This window comes from Aquarana catesbeiana, linkage group LG11, assembly GCF_042186555.1.
Source record: "Aquarana catesbeiana isolate 2022-GZ linkage group LG11, ASM4218655v1, whole genome shotgun sequence".
In the NCBI taxonomy this organism is placed as follows: domain Eukaryota; kingdom Metazoa; phylum Chordata; class Amphibia; order Anura; family Ranidae; genus Aquarana; species Aquarana catesbeiana.
Genome location: NC_133334.1, coordinates 27681881 through 27703812, shown reverse-complemented (window position 1 = coordinate 27703812; position 21932 = coordinate 27681881). Strand labels below are relative to the sequence as shown.

The 21932-nt window shown below is 42.3% G+C and overlaps 1 protein-coding gene across 1 annotated transcript in view; it reads left to right on the top strand.

Annotated features, from left to right (window-relative positions):
• The window catches only part of LOC141111914 (uncharacterized), a 118084-nt gene that overhangs the window by 58961 nt on the left and 37191 nt on the right, over positions 1–21932 (top strand). The window contains exons 21-28 of the mRNA XM_073604126.1: positions 1748–1949; positions 4039–4166; positions 5615–5752; positions 9415–9616; positions 10990–11099; positions 12409–12531; positions 17166–17250; positions 21153–21188. Of these exons, the coding sequence (XP_073460227.1) occupies positions 1748–1949; positions 4039–4166; positions 5615–5752; positions 9415–9616; positions 10990–11099; positions 12409–12531; positions 17166–17250; positions 21153–21188 (1024 nt within the window). The remainder of the gene's footprint in view (positions 1–1747; positions 1950–4038; positions 4167–5614; positions 5753–9414; positions 9617–10989; positions 11100–12408; positions 12532–17165; positions 17251–21152; positions 21189–21932) is intronic.

Sequence of the window (21932 nt, the reverse complement as noted above, 5' to 3'; positions counted from 1 at the left end):
AGCTTTCGTCTCTTAATTTATTCTGAGCATGCGTGGCACTTTGTGCGTCGGATTTGTGTACACACGATCGGAATTTCCGACAACGGATTTTGTTGTCTGAAAATTTTATAGCAAGCTCTCAAACTTTGTGTGTCAGAAATTCCTATGGAAAATGTTTGATGGAGCCTGCACACGATCGGAATTTCCGACAACAAGGTCCTATTACACATTTTCCGTCGGAAAATCCTATTGTGTGTACAGGGCAATAGACTTACAGAGCAGATCTTAGATATGTGATGAACTAACATGTCTACCTTTAGGTGCAGATATTTAACAAATTACTGTATATACTTGAGTATAAGCCGATCCAAATATAAGCCGAGGCACCTAATTTTACCACAAAAAACTGGAAAAACGTATTGTCTCGAGTATAAGCCTAGGGTGGGAAATGCAGCAGCTACTGGGTATACAATGCCCATTTGCAGCCTCACTGTGCCCATCTGCAGCCTCACTGTGCCCATTTGCAGCCTCACTGTGCCCACCTGTATCATCAGTGCCCATCTGCAGCCTCACTGTGCCCATCTGCAGCCTTACTGTTCCCATTTGCAGCCTCACTGTGCTCATCTGCAGCCTCACTATGCTCATATGCAGCCTCACTGTGCCCACCTGTATCATCAGTACCCATCTGCAGCCTCACTCTGCCCATCTGAAGCCTCATTGTGCCCATCTGCAGCCTCACTGTGCCCATCTGCAGCCTCACTGTGCCCATTTGCAGCCTCACTGTGCCCATCTGCAGCTTCACTGTGCCCATCTGCAGCTTCATTGTGCCCATTTGCAGCCTCACTGTGCCCATCTGCAGCCTCACTGTGCCCATTTGCAGCCTCACTGTGCCCACCTGTATCATCAGTGCCCTTTGATAACCAAAACAGCAGGTGTCTCCCGCTGTGTCATGCAGTCTTCTGTGTCATCCGTGATAGACGGGACACTGATTCAGTGTCCCAGCATTGTATCAGTGTTCCGTCTATCATGGACGAGGAGGAGGCGGGGCTTTGTTACAATGGACGGCCGCCGAACAGTTAAGACTGCATGACACAGCGGGAGACCCTCACTCAAGTATAAGCCGAGGGGGGCTTTTTCAGCATAAAAAATGTGTTGAAAAAGTCGGCTTATACTCGAGTATATACGGTAACAAGTTATGCTTTGAAATACATTTTGATAACAATATTTCCATCAAACTAATCTTTTTTTATAGGGATTCCCTTTACGAATTGACAGATTAACAAAAACAAAAGACCCACAAATGTACATAGAAGAGCCGGCACCACTGGAGATTCAGTCTTCAATTTTATTGTTGTCTTATGACCATGATAAAAAGTACATGCAAACATGTTTCGGCATGCAGGCGGGTGCTGTGAACAAGGCCTGCGTGACGAAACGCGCCTGCCGGTTCTTTTTAATCATGGTCATAAGACAACAATAAAATCAATAAACAAAAATCAATAAACAGTAAAATCTCCAGTGGTGCCGGCTCTTCTATGTACATTTGTGGTTCGTTTTACGGATGTGGGAGGGACATCCTGAGCCAGAGCACCTGGATTAGCTGTGCCACCGTCCATCTCATCATTTGGCTTTTCTGTTCAGAGCGGTGTGATTTTGTGTTGCAACAAAAAAAAGGTTTTCTTTTTAGGAGAACAAAAAAAAGAAAAGCGAGGACGATTCAGTCAAATATAGAAAACATCAGTTTGGTCTTTTTTTTACTTGTTTATAGGTAACAAACCAACTAAGGGGTCTTTAGCAAAGACATATAATGATTTCAGGAATGGGTTGACCAGCACTTATGTGACCTCTGTCATTGAGCAGCAAAAAATCCGGAAAGCCACACAATTAAATAAGATAAGTGTCCATGTTGGAGATGGCGCTGTTTCAAGGGGATACGTCAATGGACCATTGGACCCCACATTACACTACAGGTAATAGAGTTGCATTTACCTGCATGCAATGAGACACTACTAAAACTGGAGCACTCAGAATCTGTGCAGCTGTGCATGGTAGCCAATCAGCTTCTAACTTCAGCTTTTTAAATTAGGCTTTGACAATAAAACCTCGAAGCTGATTAGTCATGTGCACGGCGAAAAAATTTGTTTTGTTTAATTTTGATTCGTTAATCTAGTTATTTCGTTTAGTTCAATTTAGTTGATACGTTCAATTAGTATTAAGAATTTGTATTCCGAATTTTCGAATTTTTGAATCGGTCGCAACGAAAATGTTATATTTTTTTTCGATTTGAATGCAGCAAAATGAACATACAAAAGAAAAATCTTCATCAAATGATTACAATGACTCTTTGAATCACCTTTAGCTTAACAAAAACAGCATATTTCGAAATGGTCCTCTAATAACACAGACAGTCTTTGATTTGAGCAATATGTGTAGTTAGAATTCGACTGGAGTTCACTGTAAAATTAGATTCGAATGTCAGTCCAAATTTTCCAAAATTTGGACGAATTCCGTTACATTACTCAGGGCATTCGGTAAAATTAGTTTACAGTGGAACCTTGGTTTACAAGTAACGCGGTTAATGAGCGTTTTGAAAGACGAGCAACTTTTTTTTTTTTAATTCTGACTCGGTATGCGAGTGTTGTCTCTCAAAACAAGCAGAATTCAAGCTAATGGGTGGTGCAGTACCGCATTTGGCCAGAGGTGCGGGGGCGCCGGGGACACTCAGAATGATTCAGAGCAGTTCGGAAATACTCGGAATGACTCGGAAACACTCGGAAATACTCTGTTCCTGAGTGTTTCCGAGGCTTTCCGAGCTGTCCTGGAGTATTTCCGAGGCTCTCCGTTGCCCCTCCACCTCTGGCCACATGCGGTATTGCATGTAATAGAAGTCAATGCGGAACGAATTATCTTCGTTTCCATTGACTTCTAAGGGGAAACTCACTTTGACATGCGAGTGCTTTGGATTACAAGCATTCTCCTGGAACGAATTATGCTCGTAATCCAAGGTTCCACTGTATATTGTAATTCGGGTACTCGGACATATTCGAATAACGAAAAACTTGTCTGAATATTAATTCGGAACAAAACAAACGCACATGTCTAAAGCTGATTTCTATGCAGAGCAGCACCAGAGTTTGCACTTTCCAGTTTTATTCAATAACCCCCCCTTGGGTCTACATATCCAGAATCACATGGGTCAGACACTAGGCTGACGCACTGCTAGACTGACTGGAGGTAAAGGGATGTGAAAAGATGCAACTATAGATTTTTTTTTGGAAAGTCTGAATAATAACTAGTTATGAGCAAAATTGTGTTTTCACTTTAATGAAATTCCAGTGCTTTGTGTTATTTCAGCAAAATGTATCAACGTAGCCATGCAATCCTCAAGCCAGTGATAATATGGTGGGTCATGTGGCTTTGTTTATCAAAGGTTTAATGTTAGGATAAGTGGTATAGCTATAGTTGGCTTTGCTCATCAACAAAGCCATTGAACAATTTCAGTACTGGGATGGGGACAGTGGCGGCTGGTGCTAAACATTTTTTTTTTGGGGGGGGGGCGGCAAAAAATAAACCCTAGGTCCGCATTCACCCCACTAGCAGTCACATGGCCCACAGCTTAACCATCTTCCTCTCTAACTTGGTCTTCTTTAGATCCGCCTCCTGTCTTTATTGGCCGGGAGGAGAAGCCTGAAACCAATAGCGAATATTGATTCACTAGTATCGCAAGTGGGAGGGTTCAACCTTTTTAAAGCCAATTAGAGTCTCAGCGCTGCTTGAAAAAAAAGCTAGCCCTCATAGAATGCATTAGCCCGGTGCCCCGCATGCAAACTAGGGAGGTGGCATGCCTACACCCCTTATGGATGGGCTGCCACTGAATGGGGATCACATGCCTTTCTTAGAAAAAATAAATCCATATGATTCTTAAGACAATTTCCTCTAAGCAGTCTGCATAGTGGAACTAGAGGCTATTTTCGATAAAAAATGTATTGAAATTGTTGCATTTGCTGCAAAATCACTAATTTCTAATAATACGATGGACAATGATCTCTTGGTTTTCAGGGTCTACATAGTAGGCTTTACTGCTATCAAATACAATCCAGCCACAAACACTATCAATGAAGATCGGTCAGCAGCAACAGTTACCGGCTTCTCTGATTCTGCTTCAATAACTACTACTACTAATATAGGTATCCACCTAGTGTAATGTATTTTTACATTTTTCACATTTTCTATTTGTACTAGGTTCTTTTGGTTTGGCACATATATCTTAAAGGACACTTGAAGCCTCCTGACCCACCCAGTCCTTCCCTACCTCTTCCCCAAACCCTTCCACCACACCTACTTTTTAAAAGCATCAATTAACATATGTAAACCTGAATTCTTTCTCCTTCTGTCCAGCCATAGAAATGGACAGACCCTGCAACAGCACAAAGCTCAGGCCATTGTGATGATACACCCCAAGGGGTGAGTCTATGATAGCCTAGGCTCAGAGGACAGGGCTAAACGTCATTCAGCCCTGAAGTGGCCATCAACAAGTAGTGGAGAAGGATGCAGCCTATCCTCTGGGACTAACTATATCTTTAAGTGTGGTAGCACTTGGAGTCCAAGAATACCAGAGTGCACCTGTCATATCTACGGGTATATCTGCCTATACTAGTGAGATTTTCCTCCTCTTGGACTGTTAGCCACAATTTAACATAAATTTAACATAAATCAACTGCTTAAACATCATTAGTTGGAGTTGGCCTTTCATTTATTGTTGCTGAATTAATTTGAAGCTACATGTCCATTTAAAATGAACTACCTAATGTGCCACACTTAGGTGTCTGTTTATAAAGCAGTGAAACAATTTCACTGCCCCATTCTCCGACATTCACAGTGGAGATCATTCTCCTGTGGATGACAGTTTATGAATCGGTGTAGATCGAGGTGTAGAGTGAAGCCATCTACAAACGCTTCGAACAGTGGAGACCGGCCCCTGATACTGGAATCTCGTGAGACATAACGAGATTACAGTACCAGAAATTCACTGAAACACTGGAGGTGTCCGTTTATTAAAGGGTAAGTTCACCTTTACAGAAAACTTTACAGAAAACCTCCTCAGCCCTCCTGGTCCTGCTGACCTGGACCACGGATATCTCCAATTCTAAGCCCCGGTATATCTGCGCCAGGCTTAGAAATCCTCTCAGGTGAATGTCCAAAACCTCCCTTGTCAGGGAAGTCCAAGGGATTCTCTCTTCACTCCCCGATTCTCCACCTCTGAGCTGGTGAATCGGGGAATGCAAATTCTGACTCAGATCGCCAGTGAATCGCTGAAATTGCAGCTTCATAAAGTGGTTATTTCTGTGTCAGTCAATCACAGATTCTCAGTGTGTGGAGATGATCGGCTGAGAACATGTTCTCCCCCCCGATCATCTCTGTTTCATAAACCGTTAATGGACTGTGATCAGCGGTGATCCTGGGGATCATCGCTGATCAGAGTTTCATAAATGGACACCTAGATAAATGTTAATCAGGGTGAAATTACAAAAATGAATATCACAAAATTATTAACATGAGAACATACAGTTCCATTCGCTGTGTGCCTCCGTTTCCGTTATCCGAAGCATGAAATTATTAATGAATTATTTTTCAGTTCTTCTAGAGGAACAAGTCAATGTGCAGGCTGTTCGCTCATCCTCGGGGGAGGCTATGAACATCACCTTCCAAAGTTTTGAAACTTCATATGGACCCACGGTGGCTTATGCTATCATCATGACAACTGATTCTAATGGTAAGGACAGATAACTCAACACAAAAATACTAACTAGCAGGATAACTGTGCAACTGAGCAAATAAAATGTATGCAGTTTAAATGTTTATTTTCTATAAACTGTATATCATTGTACTAACCATCCATAAAACCTATTCCTCAAAAAACAATAAGCTCAGAACGTGTCGTTTGAATGTTTGATAATTGTATTCACTAAAAAGCAAACCCCAGCTTTGCTAAGAATAACCTGAAAGCAGGGGTTTTTTTTCTCAGTTTTCCTTCGTCTTTGCCTCCTACCCACCTCTGAGGACTGTCCCTTGGTTCCACCCCCTACCTACCTCTGAGGACTGTCCCTTGGTTCCACCTCCTACCCACCTCTGAGGACTGTCCCTTGGTTCCACCCCCTACCCACCTCTGAGGACTGTCCCTTGGATCCACCTCCTACCCACCTCTGAGGACTGTCCCTTGGTTCCACCCCCTACCAACCTCTGAGGACTGTCCCTTGGTTTCACCTCCTACCCACCTCTGAGGACTGTCCCTTGGTTCCACCCCCTACCCACCTCTGAGGACTGTCCCTTGGATCCACCTCCTACCCACCTCTGAGGACTGTCCCTTGGTTCCACCCCCTACCAACCTCTGAGGACTGTCGCTTGGTTCCACCCCCTACAAACCTCTGAAGACTGTCCCTTGGTTCCACTACCTACCCACCTCTTTGGACTGTCCCTTGGTTCCACCCCCTACCAACCTCTGAGGACTGTCGCTTGGCTCCATCCCCTACCCACCTCTGCGGACTGTCCCTTGGTTCCACTACCTACCCACCTCTTTGGACTGTCCCTTGGTTCCACCTCCCACCCACCTCTGAGGACTGTCCCTTGTTTCCACCTCCTACCCACCTCTGAGGACTGTCCCTTGGTTCCACCCCCTACCCACCTCTGAGGAATGTCCCTTGGTTCCACCCCCTACCCACCTCTGAGGACTGTCCCTTGGATCCACCTCCTACCCACCTCTGAGGACTGACCCTTGGTTCCACCTCCTATCCACCTCTGAGGACTGTCCCTTGGTTCTACCCCCTACCCAGCTCCTTTTACCGCCCTTTTTAGAAAATACAGAACAACGTATCATTCTGTGCTATTAGGCAACAATAGCCCCCCCCACACAAAAATGTACCCCCCGTCAGCAACAAAATTGCACCACAGCAACAATAGACCCCCCGCCCAGCAGCAACAACAGATCTCCCAGCAGCCATCATCAAAAGACCCTCCAGCAGCCAGAAGCAATAGTCCTCTCCCTCAATGGTAGATCTCTCCCAGCAACAATTGAACCCCCCAGCAACATAATAACCCCTTGCCAGCAACAATAGGCCTACCCAGCAACAATAGACCCCCCCACACAAAAATAGATCCCCACTAGCAGCAATAGATCCCTCAGTAGGCAGCATCAATAGACCCTCCAGCACACCCCATCACCTCTTGTCAATACATTCAGTGCTGGAGGTGCCGGGACTGCGTTCCCGATAAAAAAAAGCCCTGCCTGTAAGTATAATATACTTGCAGTAAGTACAGTACATATTTTTAAATATCCAGTGTGAAATGCAACTTAATACCTTGCCACTTTTCTGTGCAGCATTCTTCTGTGAGCTCATGATGATGTGCCCTCAAGGGACAGGTCCAGGGCACACATAGGGCACATGGATGATGTCATCAGGGGGTGGGATCTAGGAACAGGACCTACACTGATTTGGCAACCTGATCATGGCCATACAATGGAATGAATGAAAAGTTATCCTAGACGAAAAGAGCAGCTGCAGAATATTCAGTAACCATTATATTATTCAAAAATGACTAACATTTACTTTTTGAAGGACAACGTTGGCTGAATCTAATGTGCTTTAACTGTTGTTAAGATACCATCTTGGCCACACAGGGAGAAAATTATTTTCAATTAGTTGGCCAACTCCTACACTTGCATTGTGAGAAGAATCAGTAAAGCACAACCTTCGTGAAGCACCACAGAGCAGAACGCTGACATACTTCCCAACATTTTGAGATGGGAATGAGGGACACCCATCAGCAAAAGGAGAATTTTACAAAAAAACAAGATTGGTTAAACCCACAATTCCTTTTTTTTTTACCACTACTATTCCTTTATATTGACTTTTGGAATTTACAAATGCAGCAATTTAGAAATCAGATGAAAGGTTTAGCTCTGGAAAACACTTTTTGATAGAAAAAAAGTGCATTTTATATACAACTATATAGATCAGACCAAAAATGAGGGACAAATGAGGAGGAATGAGGGACAGAGGGACATTGCTCCAAATCAGGGACAGTCCCTCGAAATCAGGGACAGTTGGGAGCTATGCGCTGATCCAGATATGTAATGTGTTAGCATGGTTGTCTTAACCTCTTGCCGATCACATAACTTAGTTACACGGCGACAGAGCGGCTTTCCTGCACCGGATCACCTACCTAGTACGTGATCCGGGAATTCCGCGCGGTTGTCTGCCAATAGATAATCCACCAGCACCCGCTGATTAGAAAGGAGAGACACAAAATGGAGCTCTGCCTATGTAATCAGGGCAGAGCACCGTTCCGACAAGGGGAAAGTGATGGATTTTGTGTCCCTGCAAAGCAGGGAATAAAATACAATTACTTCACTTAGTAAAAGCAGCACACATAGTAAACACAAACACTGGTTAGGCATACATTCAACTATTCGATCGCCTTATATGGTTAACCCCTTCCCAGCCAGTGTCATTAGTACAGTGACAGTGCATATTTTTAGCACTGATCACTATATTAGTGTCACTGGATCCCACAAAGTGACAGTTAGTGTCAGACTGTCTGCCGCAATATCACAGTCCCGCTAAAATTTGCTGAACAGCACCATTACTAGTATTAAAAAAATAAAATTAAAAAATCCAGTATGTATCCAATTCTACAACGAAAGCATGTAGTAGAATACTCATTGGCCTACATTTATGAAGAAATTAGTGTTAAAAAAAAATAATAATAAGTATATATCCCATAGTTTGTAGACGCTATAACTTTTGCTCAAACCAATCAATATACACTTATTGGGATTTTTTTAACAAAAGCATGTAGTAGAATACATATTGGCCTACATTTATGAAGAAATTAGGCTTTAATTTTTTTTATGTGATATGTTTTTTAGCAGAAAGTAAAAAATATTGTTTCTTTTTTTTTCAAAATTGTCAGTCTTTTTTTTTTTTATAGTGCAAAAAAACAAAATAAAAAAACAGTGGTGGTCAAATACAACCAAAAGAAAGCTATTATTGTGAAAAAAAACTACATAAATTTTATTTGGGTACTGTGTTGCATGACTGCACAATTGTCAGGTAAAGTAACGCAGTGCCGTATCACACAAAATGGCCTGGTCAGGAGGTTAATATGCATCTGTAATTAAAATTATGACTAAAAGCACTTCTTGGTAACATTATTCACAACAAGCAAAACTTTTTTTTCACAGCAGTACCTAAAAAAAAATGAAACACTCTCTTTACAAATAGGCAGATTAAATGGAAATGAGGATTGTTACAGGAAAAAAACAGAGGCTAGGCCAAATCCATCAAATTTAGAAATCAAAATTTTGTTTATAAAAAGTATTTTCATTGGTCATTCTATCTTATTGATCGTTCTTTATTTTTTTTTTTTATCTTGCAGTTGAGCAACCAACTGAAGAATCATTAGCAAAAACCTATAATGATTTTATAAATGGGTTGACCACGACTTATGTTACCTCTGTCGTTGAGCAGCAGGAGACACAGAAAACTGGCCATGAAAATGAGATTAGTGTCAATGTAGGAGATGGCACTGTATCAAGAGGATACTTTAATGGACCATTGGACCCCGACTTACAATACTGGTAATACAGCAGAATTAACCTTAACCTCCATGCAGTGAGGTACCCCCTGTGTTTATAAATCCAGAATCGCATTGCTCGTACACTAAATTGAAACTCTGTTATATTGACTGGAGGTGGAAGAATGTGAAAAAATATTACATATACATTTTATGGAAGGTCTCTGTATAATGACCTTGGATAAGCAAAAATTAGAGTTTTCTTAATTTTTGGAAACAATTGGGTTATTTTATAAATATAGTCATGTGATCCTCAAGTTGGTAATAACTTGGTGGTCATGTGGCTTTGTTTATCAAAGGGTTGGTAGTAGGACAAGCATTATGGCTATGGTTGGCTTTGTTTATTAAAGGGTTGGTAATAGGGCAAGCATTATGGTTAGGGTTGGCTTTGTTTATCAAAGGGTTGGAAGTACGGCAAACATTGAGGCTAGGTTTGGCTTTGTTTATCAAAAGGTTGGTAATAGGGCAAGCATTATAGCTAGTGTTGGCTTTGTTATTCAAAGGGTTGGTAGTACGGCAAACATTATGACTAGGGTTGGCTTTGTTTATCAAAGGGTTGGTAGTAGGACAAGCATTATGGCTGGGGGTTGGCTTTGTTTATCAAAGGTTTGGTAGTAGGACAAGCATTATGGCTGGGGGTTGGCTTTGTTTATTAAAGCGTTGGTAGCAGGACAAGCATTATGGCTAGGGTTGGCTTTGTTTATCAAAGGTTTGGTAGTAGGACAAGCATTATGGCTAGGGTTGGCTTTGTTTATCAAAGGTTTGGTAGTAGGACAAGCATTATGTCTGGGGGTTGGCTTTGTTTATCAAAGGTTTGGTAGTAGGACAAGCATTATGGATAGGGTTGGCTTTGTTTATTAAAGCGTTGGTAGCAGGACAAGCATTATGGCTAGGGTTGGCTTTGTTTATCAAAGGGTTGGTAGTAGGACAAGCATTATGAATAGGGTCGGCTTTGTTTATTAAAGCGTTGGTTGCAGAACAAGCATATTGGCTGGGGGTTGGCTTTGTTTATCAAAGGTTTGGTAGTAGGACAAGCATTATGGCTAGGGTTGGCTTTGTTTGTCATTGACTTCAATGTCATCCCTGAGATGGTAATCACAAGGCTCTTCTAAGCAATGTCTATGGTGCAACTTGAGACTAATTTTGATCAAATTTTGGTAAAGTTGTTAAAGTTGCAGAAACATTTCTCATCCCTAATAATAAGATAAATGCTGATTTCTTTTGCCTTTCTTAGAAAATAAAAATCTATATGGTTCTTAAACCAATTTCCTCTAAGCAGTCTGCATTGTGGAACTAGAGGTTGTGTGAAATTGTTGAATTTTGCTGCAAAATCACAAATTCCTATATATAGATGGACAATGATCTTTTGACTTCCAGGGTCAGCATAGCAGGCTTTTCTACTATAAACTATTATGAAGCCACAGGCATTATCGATGAAGATCAGTCAACAGCAGCCGTTACCAGCTTTTCTGATTCTGATCTTGCAGGTATTTAACAAGTATAATGTATTTATAGTGAATATTTTTCACATTTTCTCTTTGTGCTATAGGTTCTTTAGTTTTTTTCTTATACCTTAACCCCTTGGAGCTGGTGCCTCCCAGCCCCTTAAGGGATTTAGAATGCCAGGAGGCGGGGCAGGTTTATGATCATGTGACCACCGCGATTGGCTGTCACAGCGGTCACATGATCAGAAAGCTTCTGATCGCAAGCTGCAATCGGGAGCGTTCTGTTAGAAAATTGCAACTACCACATTTTATTCTTTAGGGTCTCTGCTTTTTTGAAAAATTGTACTTTTGGGGGGTTTACAGTAATTTCTAGCAAAAAAAAAAATTGCAAAAATGCAGAAAGGGCGTACCCGTATGTACCTTTGTCATCGCAGGATAGCGGGCACGTGCACGCCACCAGCGGCCCGCGGACTCGTCGTCTGCCGGCGGCCTGCGATCACGGCAAGGAGAGGCAGAAAGGGGAAATGCATGTAACATTTCCCTGTTCTTCCTAGTGACAGGACAGAAATCTTCTGCTCCCTGTCATCAGGAACAGTGATCTCTGTCATGTCAGTGGTAGCCCATCCCCCTTACAGTTAGAACACGCTGAGGGAACACACTTAACCCCTTGCTCGCCCCCTAGTGTTTAACCCCTTCCCTGTCAGTGATATTTATACAGTAATCAGTGGCTATTTTTAGCTCTGATCGCTGTATAAATGTGTCCGCCGCAATGTCGCAGTCCCGATAAAAACCGCTGTTCACCGCCATTACTAATTTTAAAAAAATTTATAATAAAAATGCCATAAATCTATCCCCTATTTTGTAGACACTATAACTTTTGTGCAAACCAATCAATATACACTTATTGCGATTTTTTTTTTATACCTAAAATATGTAGAAGAATACACATCGGCCTGAACTGAGTAAGAAATTATTTTTTTATATATTTTTTGGGGCTATTTATTATAGCAAAAAGTAAAAAATATTGTTTTTTTTTTCAAAATTGTTGGTCTTCTTCTGTTTATAGCGCAAACAAAAAAAAAACGCAGAGGTGATCAAATACCACCAAAAGAAAGCTCTATTTGTGGGGAAAAAAAGGGCATCAATTTTGTTGTGCATGACTGCGCAATTGTCAGTTAAAGCGGCGCAGTGCCAAATCGCAAAAACTGCTCTGGTCATTAAGGGGGGTAAAACCTTCTGGGGACTGAAGTGGGTAACATGTGTGCAAAAATATTTTTTTTTAAATTGCCCTGGTAAACAAGTGGTTAACTTGTAAATAGAGATGTGATTCTGACACTGAATTATTTTTCAGATCTTATAGAGGAACCAAGGATTGTGCAGGACGTTCGCTCATCCCTAAATGAAGCTATGAATATCGACAAAAATGTTGACATCAGTTACCACAGTGCCCCTGTCAGCGAACCTGCCGATAATAGTAAGATCTTTCTTCTCTTGAACTTTTAGCTACAATTATTTTAATTTGCTGTAGCTGCTTACAAATATTAGTTGGAAATGGGCTTTAAAGTGGTTGTAAAGGATCGTTTTTTTGTTTTTTTTTTTAAATAACAAACATATCATACTTGCCTCCACTGTGCAGCTCGTTTTGCACAGAGTGGCCCCGAACCTCGATTTCTGGGGTCCCCCAGCGGCTCTCGTGGCTCCTCCCCACATCAGATGACCCCCTAGAAGAAGCACTCTCCCGAGGGGGTTACCTTGCGGGTGCGCTCCTGAGTCCAGCATTTGCGTCCATAGACATGACTGTCGGACTCGGCCCCGCCGTCGCCCGCATCATTGGGTTTAATTGACAGCAGCAAGAGCCAATGGCTGCGCTGCTATCAATCTATCCAATCAAGTTTGCGAGAACCCCGGAGAGATGCGCAGCGCGTCCTCGCCGTTGGAAATTCCAGGGCTCAGGTAAGTAAGACGGGGGGGCTAGGGGGCCGGTGACTGACAGAAGTTTTTCACCTTAATGCATAGGATGCATTAAGGTGAAAAAACACGAAAGTTTACAACCCCTTTGATTTGTCACTTAAAGTGTATTTTCACTTTTGCAACCAAATTGGGATAACACCAACTTCTTATTTGTTACATGTTCTCATACAGTACACATTGAATAACTTAAAACAAAAAAAAATAGAAATTGCTACTTAGTATTTCAGGTGCTCTTTTCTGATAACTCCAGCACTAAAAAATCCTACTTAGTTTTCTTTATTTATATGAGGGCTGCGGAACTATGCTAAACCCCCTCTCCCACCCCACACCTATTTTTTTAAGACCCCCTAAACAGGGTTTTTTGAGATATTGAGTAGGAGGCAAGTAAATAGCCAGGAGTCCAGAGAGATCTGTTCTTCCCCTGGAGGAAGGGGGACTGTGTGCTTCAGGGAGCTGCTACAGTATACTACTCCCTACCCTGAATCGAGCACATGGCCTTGCTTCCAGTGGCAGTTCATCGATAAGGGCGCACGGGTGCCGCCCCCTCTCTCCTGCCACCCCCTCTAGCACCAATAGATAGATTCATGCATTGCATGAATCTATCTATGGCCGCCGCTGCCACCCCCTATTCAGGCGCCCGGCCCCTGAATTACAGCGGGGGGGTGTTTTTGAAGCACCTGATTAGAGCTATAGGCTCTAATAGGTGTCAAAAAAGGTGACCTGCGAGCGCCATGCACAATTCGCTTTCCTAACACTAAACCGCCTCTCCGCCAATCAGGTGCTCGGATCTGTTACCTGTCACCTGATTGGCTGAAACGACGCTGTAATTGGACGCTTATCAGGCGTCCAATCATAGCAGATGACGGGAAGAGAGGACGGGAGAAGACATTGAGGAGCATCGAGGAGCTGTCCCACCGAGACAGGGTAAGTGCAGACGGTGGGCAGGGGGCACACTGGCAGCATTTGATATGGCACAGTGGGAGCATTTGATGGGGCACAGTGGGAGCATTTGATGGCACAGTGGGAGCATTTGATATGGCACAGTGGCTGTGTTTGATGGGCACAGCGGCGGCAATTGATGTGCACAGTGGTGGCAATTGATGGGCACAGTGCCTACATTTGATGGGCATAGTGGCGGCAATTGATGGGCACAGTGGTGGCAATTGATGGGCACAGTGGCTACGTTTGATGGGCACAGGGGTGGCAATTGATGGGCACAGTGGTGGCAATTGATGGGCACAGTGCCTACGTTTGATGGGCACAGTGGTGGCAATTGATGGGCACAGTGGTGGCAATTGATGGGCACAGTGGTGGCAATTGATGGGCACAGTGGTGGCAATTGATGGGCACAGTGCCTACGTTTGATGGGCACAGTGGTGGCAATTGATGGGCACAGTGGTGGCAATTGATGGGCACAGTGGCTGCGTTTGATGGTACAGTGGTGGCAATTGATGGTACAGCGAGGCTGCAATTGATGGGGGGTTTTTTTCAGAATTTTTCAGTGTGTTTGCATCCCCCCAAAAAGTTTGAGCACCAGCCGCCACTGCTTGCTTCTACTGGGATTTATGAGTAAAACCCAATCTCCTGAGCTGCTGATTATCTATGGTCCTCAGCTGTGGATATTACAAACTGTTCCAGTATGAGCCCATTCACACAGGGGCAACTTTGGATCCGACTTCAAGTTGCCCCAAGTCGCCCCTAGTCGCCTCAAGTCGCGCTACATGAAAAAATCAATGTAAATGAATGGATCTGTCTTAATGCACACTACTGCAGTCGCTCCGACTTCAGAAAAGGTTCCTGTACTACTTCAATCCGACTTGAAGGCAACTTGTACCCATTGATTTCAATGGAAGTTGCCTCCAAGTCTGATCACTGTTCATACTGAGGCAACTTTACAGGAAGCAGAAAGGAAACAGAAAGTAATTTCCTCCACTAAACAGCCAGCCCCCTCCTTCTCACACACAGCTGATAAGCTCTGATTGGCCAGTTGTAAAGTTCCCTGTCCTGGAGGCGACTTCAAGTTGTGTTGTAAGTTGCTCCAAGTCGTGCTGTGATTCATACTCAAGTCGTGTCCAAGTTGCCTCCCAAAGTCGCGCTGGAAGTCGTGTTGCCCCTGTGTGAATGGGCTCTTAGGGTAGTGTGCTATCCATCTTGTGGTCTTTAGCTGCAAGAACACAGACTGTTCCAGTCTGCTCCTAATAACTGTCCAAACCTATCCTGTGGTCATGAGTAGTGGGAAACTTAGGGATTGATTTACTAAAGGAAAATAGACTGTGCACTTTGCAAAGTGTAGTTGCTCCAGAGCTTAGTAAATGAGGTAAAGCTTCACTTTTCTAGGAATACCCAATAACGTGCAAGAAAAATTTAATAAACAGCATTTTTTGAAAAGTCAGAAAGTCAGAGCTTCTGCTCATTTACTAAATTCTGGAGCAACTTCTCTTGCAGTGTGCAACTGCACTTTGCAAAGTGCACAGTCTATTTGCCTAGTAAATCAACCCCTTAGACTGTTCCAGTCTACTTATATGTCCTACACATGTTCTAATATTCTCCTGGTCTATAGCTGGGAGTGAAACAATGTGTAGCTACTACCTAGTGTCACTGCTAATTCTATACTTAATATTCTACTGGGCCAGTCCACGGGCGCCGATCCCACAACACCTCCACCGCCCTCCCTATTCATGTGCCCGGCCCCTTTCAGGATGCCGGCCACATGAATTCCTATGGCGGGGGTGGGCGGAGGGTGTGTTATTTGAAACACCTGTGTAGAACCAGAGGCTCTGATAGGCTTCAAAATAGGGTGGGCTCAGGGCACAGAGAGTACGCCCTGATCCCACCCAATTGTGTGATCATAGCGAAAAAGTTTTTGCTATTTTCACACTACAGTTACTCCCTGCCAATCAGGAGGCAGGTCAGTGAGACCTGTTTCCTGATTGGCCAAAGCGCCAGGCGATTCTATTGGATGCCTAGCGCTGTGGAAGAGGAGACACACTGGAGCTGGACCCGCCGCTGCCCAGAGGACACAGCAGGAGAGTAGAGGAGGACACAGCTCACTGCATAATAAGTGCTGGACCTCCCTGGGGGGGTGCTGGCTGACAGTGCTGTGAGCCCCACGGCCACCCCTGGTTAAGGGGGGTGCATCAGTGCCGCGCCGCCCGGAGGGGGGTAGTGCTGGTGGTTTTCTGCCCCCCCCCCCCAGAAGAACAGCCTACCAGCCGCAACTGGCCAGTACTTTGAGCTGATGCTGTTGTAATGATGGGTCTGTGGCAGCCTAGGCTTGGAGGAAGGGGTTGAATGATGCTGCCTGTTATAAGACTTTTGCTTCTTATTTTTATATATTATATGTTTGGGATTTAAAAAAATCTTATCACCTGCTGTGAAATGGTATGCTAGCACTCTCAAACTGGTAGTGAAAACAGCCCATTTACACAGGTGTGAAAATGACGGGTATGCATACAGAATTTTGTGTCCGCCAATGCTCAGACCTGTTCTGCGTATATCTAAGACATGCGGCAGTATTTCCTATTCAGCGAGGTTCTGCTGATGAGTGATGACAGATGCTGTTGCAAATGTAAAACTAAAACCTGAACATCACACACTGAGGGGTTGACTAAGACTGGAGAGTGCAAAATTTGGTGCATGTTAGCCAATCGGCTTCTAACTTCAGCTTTGGCAAAAAAACCTGGATTGGCTTCTATGCAGAGTTGCACCAGATTTTGCACGCTCCAGTTTTAGTAAATTTGTTTCTTAACAAATTTCAACAAATATACTAATTAACGAAAACCCGTTTAACTAACTTTTCCAAATATTTGTAAATTCAAATATTCGATAATTCGTAAATTCAAAAAAAATTCGGAAATTCGAAAAAAATCTGAAATTTGAGATCCGAAAAAAACCTGAAATTTGGAAATTCGAAAAAAAAATCGGAAGTTCAAAAAAATTTTTTTACAGGATTAAAAAACAGGCAGCAAAAAAACCTGTTTTTTTAAAAAATTTACAGTGAAAGTACACAACGATTAAAAAAAATGAAAAATAAAAAAGCAAATTCAAAGAACATTAAGTTAAATAAATTAAACTACCTTAAAATGTCACTTTGTGATTTTTGTTTTTCCCTTCCTTAACATTCACATTTTCTTCTAGGCGGCCTTATCGGAGGAGTGGTTGGTGGTATTTTTGGCGCTGTAGCCATTGCTGGTTTGGGATTTCTGATCTGGAGAAAAAGAAGGTAAACCCGGGTAATTCTTATGGTGTACTGCAGACTTCCGTCTGGCTATAGAACTCATTAGCATCCCTCAGTGCAAACCAAAGATGGGTTATTTCAACCCCCTTGAAGTGGTTACAAATGCCATGAGGGTGCCTGTTGACTCTCTGGTGACCCACAGCCTTACTGTCAGCTGATCGCTTAAAAATTTGCCTACAGATATTTTCCTTGAAGTAGATTAAAATTTAACAATTTTAAATAAAGTTATCTATTTTTTTGAAATTTACATAGATGTACAATAATCACTGTACACATAGAAGACTATATACTGTATAGCAAAGAGCAGATACCACTCTCAGTTTTCCACCGGATACCACAGTGTCACTCTACACGGTGGCCTGTATTTTACAGCCCATTCATAAAATCCTGACTAAAATGTGGAACCTAAGAGTACTATGTGGTGGGAGGAAATGGCAGGTCACATACTGTAACTGGGCTCTACTCCCGGCTTTTCTGTTAACTTGAACATTAGAATAGTGATGTGCTTGTTTCTGAGTCCCAAGGCAAATGGAGCATAAAGCACATTTATAAAGAACATCTCTGTGCATGGGGCATTTTTTTTAAATCGGCAATATGAACAGAAAGATTTAGATTTGGAGTGGCTACACATAACCCAATCCAGGTGATGTGATTACCACTTGGTAGATAGGTAGACTTCCTAGAATCCTATAGAGCCTGCCCACCATCAACCATCTTAAAACGACCAACTATGTCCTATTTTGCATTAAAGAGGTTGAAGTGTTGTTGGAGCGCTGACCATAACTTTGACCTCAATTCTGGAGACAAAGGTCGCTCTCCACAAGCAGGTGGGCCCAGAGTGGTCCTCATAGTGCCAGTAAATAAAAATATTTGACAGATTGAGAGTGTCACAAATATTTAGTAAGTCCACTGATCCCCCCCCCCCCCCCGCGCCATTAAAAACATACAGCAGTTGCCAATATGTTTTCACAACTTACACTGGCAACCTAATGCCTCCTACTCACGATTGGACAACAAAACCGTGGAATTTTGTTCGAAGGGTGTTGGCTCCAACTTGTCTTGCATACACACGCTCACACAAATGTTGCCCAACAATTACGAATGTAGTGACGTACAAGACGTACGGTGAGCCCATGTGATATCTCCATTGTGATCGCTAGTTTTACAAGACCAAGCACTTCTGGCTCGTCCTTGATTCCGAGCATGCGTGTTTGTACTTCGGACTTTTGTCCGACGGACTTTTGTACACACGATCGGAAAGCCCGACAACACGCATTTGTTGGCGGAAATTTTGAGAATATGCTAGCCAACATTTGTTGGTGGAAAGTCCAATAACAATTGTCCGATGGAGCGTACACACGGTTGGATTTTCTGCTAACAGCCTGACATCCAACATTTCCTGCTGGAAAATCTGATCGTGGGTACACGGCATAAGTGAACATACATACTCAAGAAATCCCTGTAAGCAGTTCACCCTGGTTTCAGGGTATTATTACATTTTTTCCTCTCCCCTAAGAGTCCTAATGAAGGGAAACCAATGAGCCCCCTAAATGTGTTGGTTACGGCTGTGAATAGTAAAAAAAACCCAACAAATTGAACTTACAAAATATGTGTCACTTTCATCCTTTTTTGTTAAGATATTTTTGTTAAATTGAAACTATAATGGCTTTTGATCGGTTCTTACATTTATATTAATACATAGCCTATATTACCAAAAGTATTGTGGCACCTGCTTTTACAAGCATATGAGCTTTAATGGCATCCCAGCCTTAGTCCGTAGGGTTCAATATTGAGTTGGCCCACCCTTTGCAGCTATAACAGCTTCAACTCCTAAACCTTGTGGCCGTCCACAAGGTCTAGGAGTGTGTCTATGGGAATGTTTGATCATTCTTCCAGAAGAGCATTTGTGAGGTCAGGCACTGATGTTGGACGAACACCTTTGGGATGAATTAGAGCGGAGGCTGCGAACCAGGTATTCTTGTCCAACATCAGTGCCTGACCTCACAAATGCTCTTCTGGAAGAATGGTCAAACATTCCCATAGACACACTCCTAAACCTTGTGGAAAGCCTTTCCAGAAGAGTTGAAGCTGTTATAGCTGCAAAGGGTGGGCCAACTCAATATTGAACCCTACGGACTAAGACTTGGACGCCATTAAAGTTCATATGCATGTAAAGGCAGGCGTCCCAATACTTATGATGATATAGTGTACATGTATATGAATACATATATTCAGTAAATATCCAGGTGCAATTCACCAAGTAGTTATTATCACACAAGAATCACTCATGGGGCTTAAAACAGAGATATCAAGTAAAAGCTCAATTATTGTCTCCGACATTTTGATGGATCTACCTTCCATCTTTATCAAGGCTCTTGATAAAAAACGGATGGAGATCCATTGTGTCACAAACCTGGTGGAGATCTAGCTATACAAGGGGCTTCTCTTGCTCCTCTTGTCCAACACCACTGGTAGTGGTGACAGGAGATGTGAGGACAGAGTGGCAAGTGGGCCGATGTTGCAGGCAGTATCAGCTGTTAGATGTGAGGCACAGATGACTGCGGACAACCGGGTAAGGACGAGAAGCAGAAACATGGTAGCACCTGATCAGTAGACAAGAATGAAATAGGGACACAAGCCGAAGATTGTCAACTGCTGGGCAGCAAAGTAATAAAACAAAAAGCAGGGACAGTATAGGAATACAGGCCACAATTAGGAACAGCCGGACAACGAGGTACAGGAACTTAAGGCAGAGGCAGTGTCAGGATACAAACCAAGGTCAGTTAATAGCCAGGCAGTGAGGTACCAAATCAGAAGGCAGAATGCAGAGCTCAAAACACAGGCCAAGGCCACAATGGGTAGACAGGAATCCAGAGACAGATCAGGGGCAAGTGAAGTTGTACACAGGAGACAACGTTAACAGGTTAGGTCACAGGTAAATCCAGAACAAGCTGGCGATCACTCAGTATTCTGTCCATGTCACATTTCATCTTAAGTAGGCCATTTGGTGCCCATACAATGTGGCGCATGCATGGGCACATAAACAAGTGTATTGACATGAACTGGTCTCCTAGTATTGGAACACACTGGACCTTCCTTACACATTGAAACATCAGCAATAAATGCTTAAGGTGGGGGATGGCTCGATTCACTCATTCAGCTGTGATTTCAATTTATAAACACAGCTGAATTTCCAAAACAGTTTTTTTGTATTTTACCGAAGCTCAAATATGTTTCTTTTTTTACAATCCGATCAATCCAATATATAATATAATATAATATAATATAATATAATATAGATATATATATCTATATATATATCTATATATATATATAGATATATATATATATATATATATATATATATAGAGAGAGAGAGAGAGAGAGAGATATATATATCTCTCTCTCTCTCTCTATATATATATCTATATATATATATATATATATATATATACATAATATAATTCAATATACAGTGGAACCTTGGATTACAAGCATAATCAGTTTCAGGAGAATGCTTGTAATCCAAAGCACTGGCATATCAAAGAGAGTTTCCCCATAGAAGTCAATGAAAACAAAGATAATTTCTTCCGCATTGACTTCTATTACATGCAATACCACATGTGGCCAGAGGTGGGGAGGCGCTGGAGCACCTTGGAAATACTCGGGGACAGCTCGGCAAAATATATATATATAATACAATCCAATATACAATATATAAATAAACGTAATATTTAAAAACTCCACAAATTTTCAAAAGGGCATTAAGCAGGTTTTAGTAAAAGGAGAAAACATTGAATTCAGATAATGTTCAGGGTTGTTGTGATGTGAGGAATGTTCATTTCCAGTTAATGTTTCTTATGTTGATCTATTTAATCTAATTACAGGCAAAGTGCTGGTTATCAAAAAAATGTTTTGATTAGGTAAGTCTACGTGTGCGTTGTTTGATCATCTTGTTCTACTTAATTTGCATTGTATAGCTAAGAATTTCCACATTGATAATCAAATAGTCTCTCAATAGAAGTCTAGACTCCCTGGAAATCAAGAGAGCCCACCAAAAACAAAATCTTAAAAGTTAGCCACGAAAAACCATGGTTGTGTTAAAGAGGTTGAAATATTGTTGGGGTGTTGATTTTAACTTTGAAGTTACAACTCAGTTCTGGAAATAAAGGATTCCTGGTCAAGTCCAGTCCAGCAGGTTATTTTTATTTTTTTTCACAGCCATAGGCATGGCATTTTTACATGTTAAACCGGTGACTCAAGCAAACAGTCTTACGAACACAGTCCCCTACATACGTACCTTCAAGTTGCGAACTTTCAAAGAACTTTCCATTCATATAAGTTAGTTAGACTGTCTGGCGTACGTTGTCACATGTGTGCATTCTCTACATGTGGTTGTGCTTTTGTGCACTTTACTGTGCAGTACTGTATAGAATATAGTAGTACAGTATCATTATTTGTGTTTAAAGTATTATAAACCTTTTACAGTACAGTACTTTACAGCTGATTGTGTTAGTTGGGTACCTAGGCTAACTTTGTTGGACTTACGAATAGATTGGGCTCTCTCGAAACGGAACTCTTTTGCACGTAGGGGACCTACTGTATTTAATAATCCCTGTAAGCCGTTCACCCTAGTATGGAGGTCTAACAGAAGTAAATTTAATCTT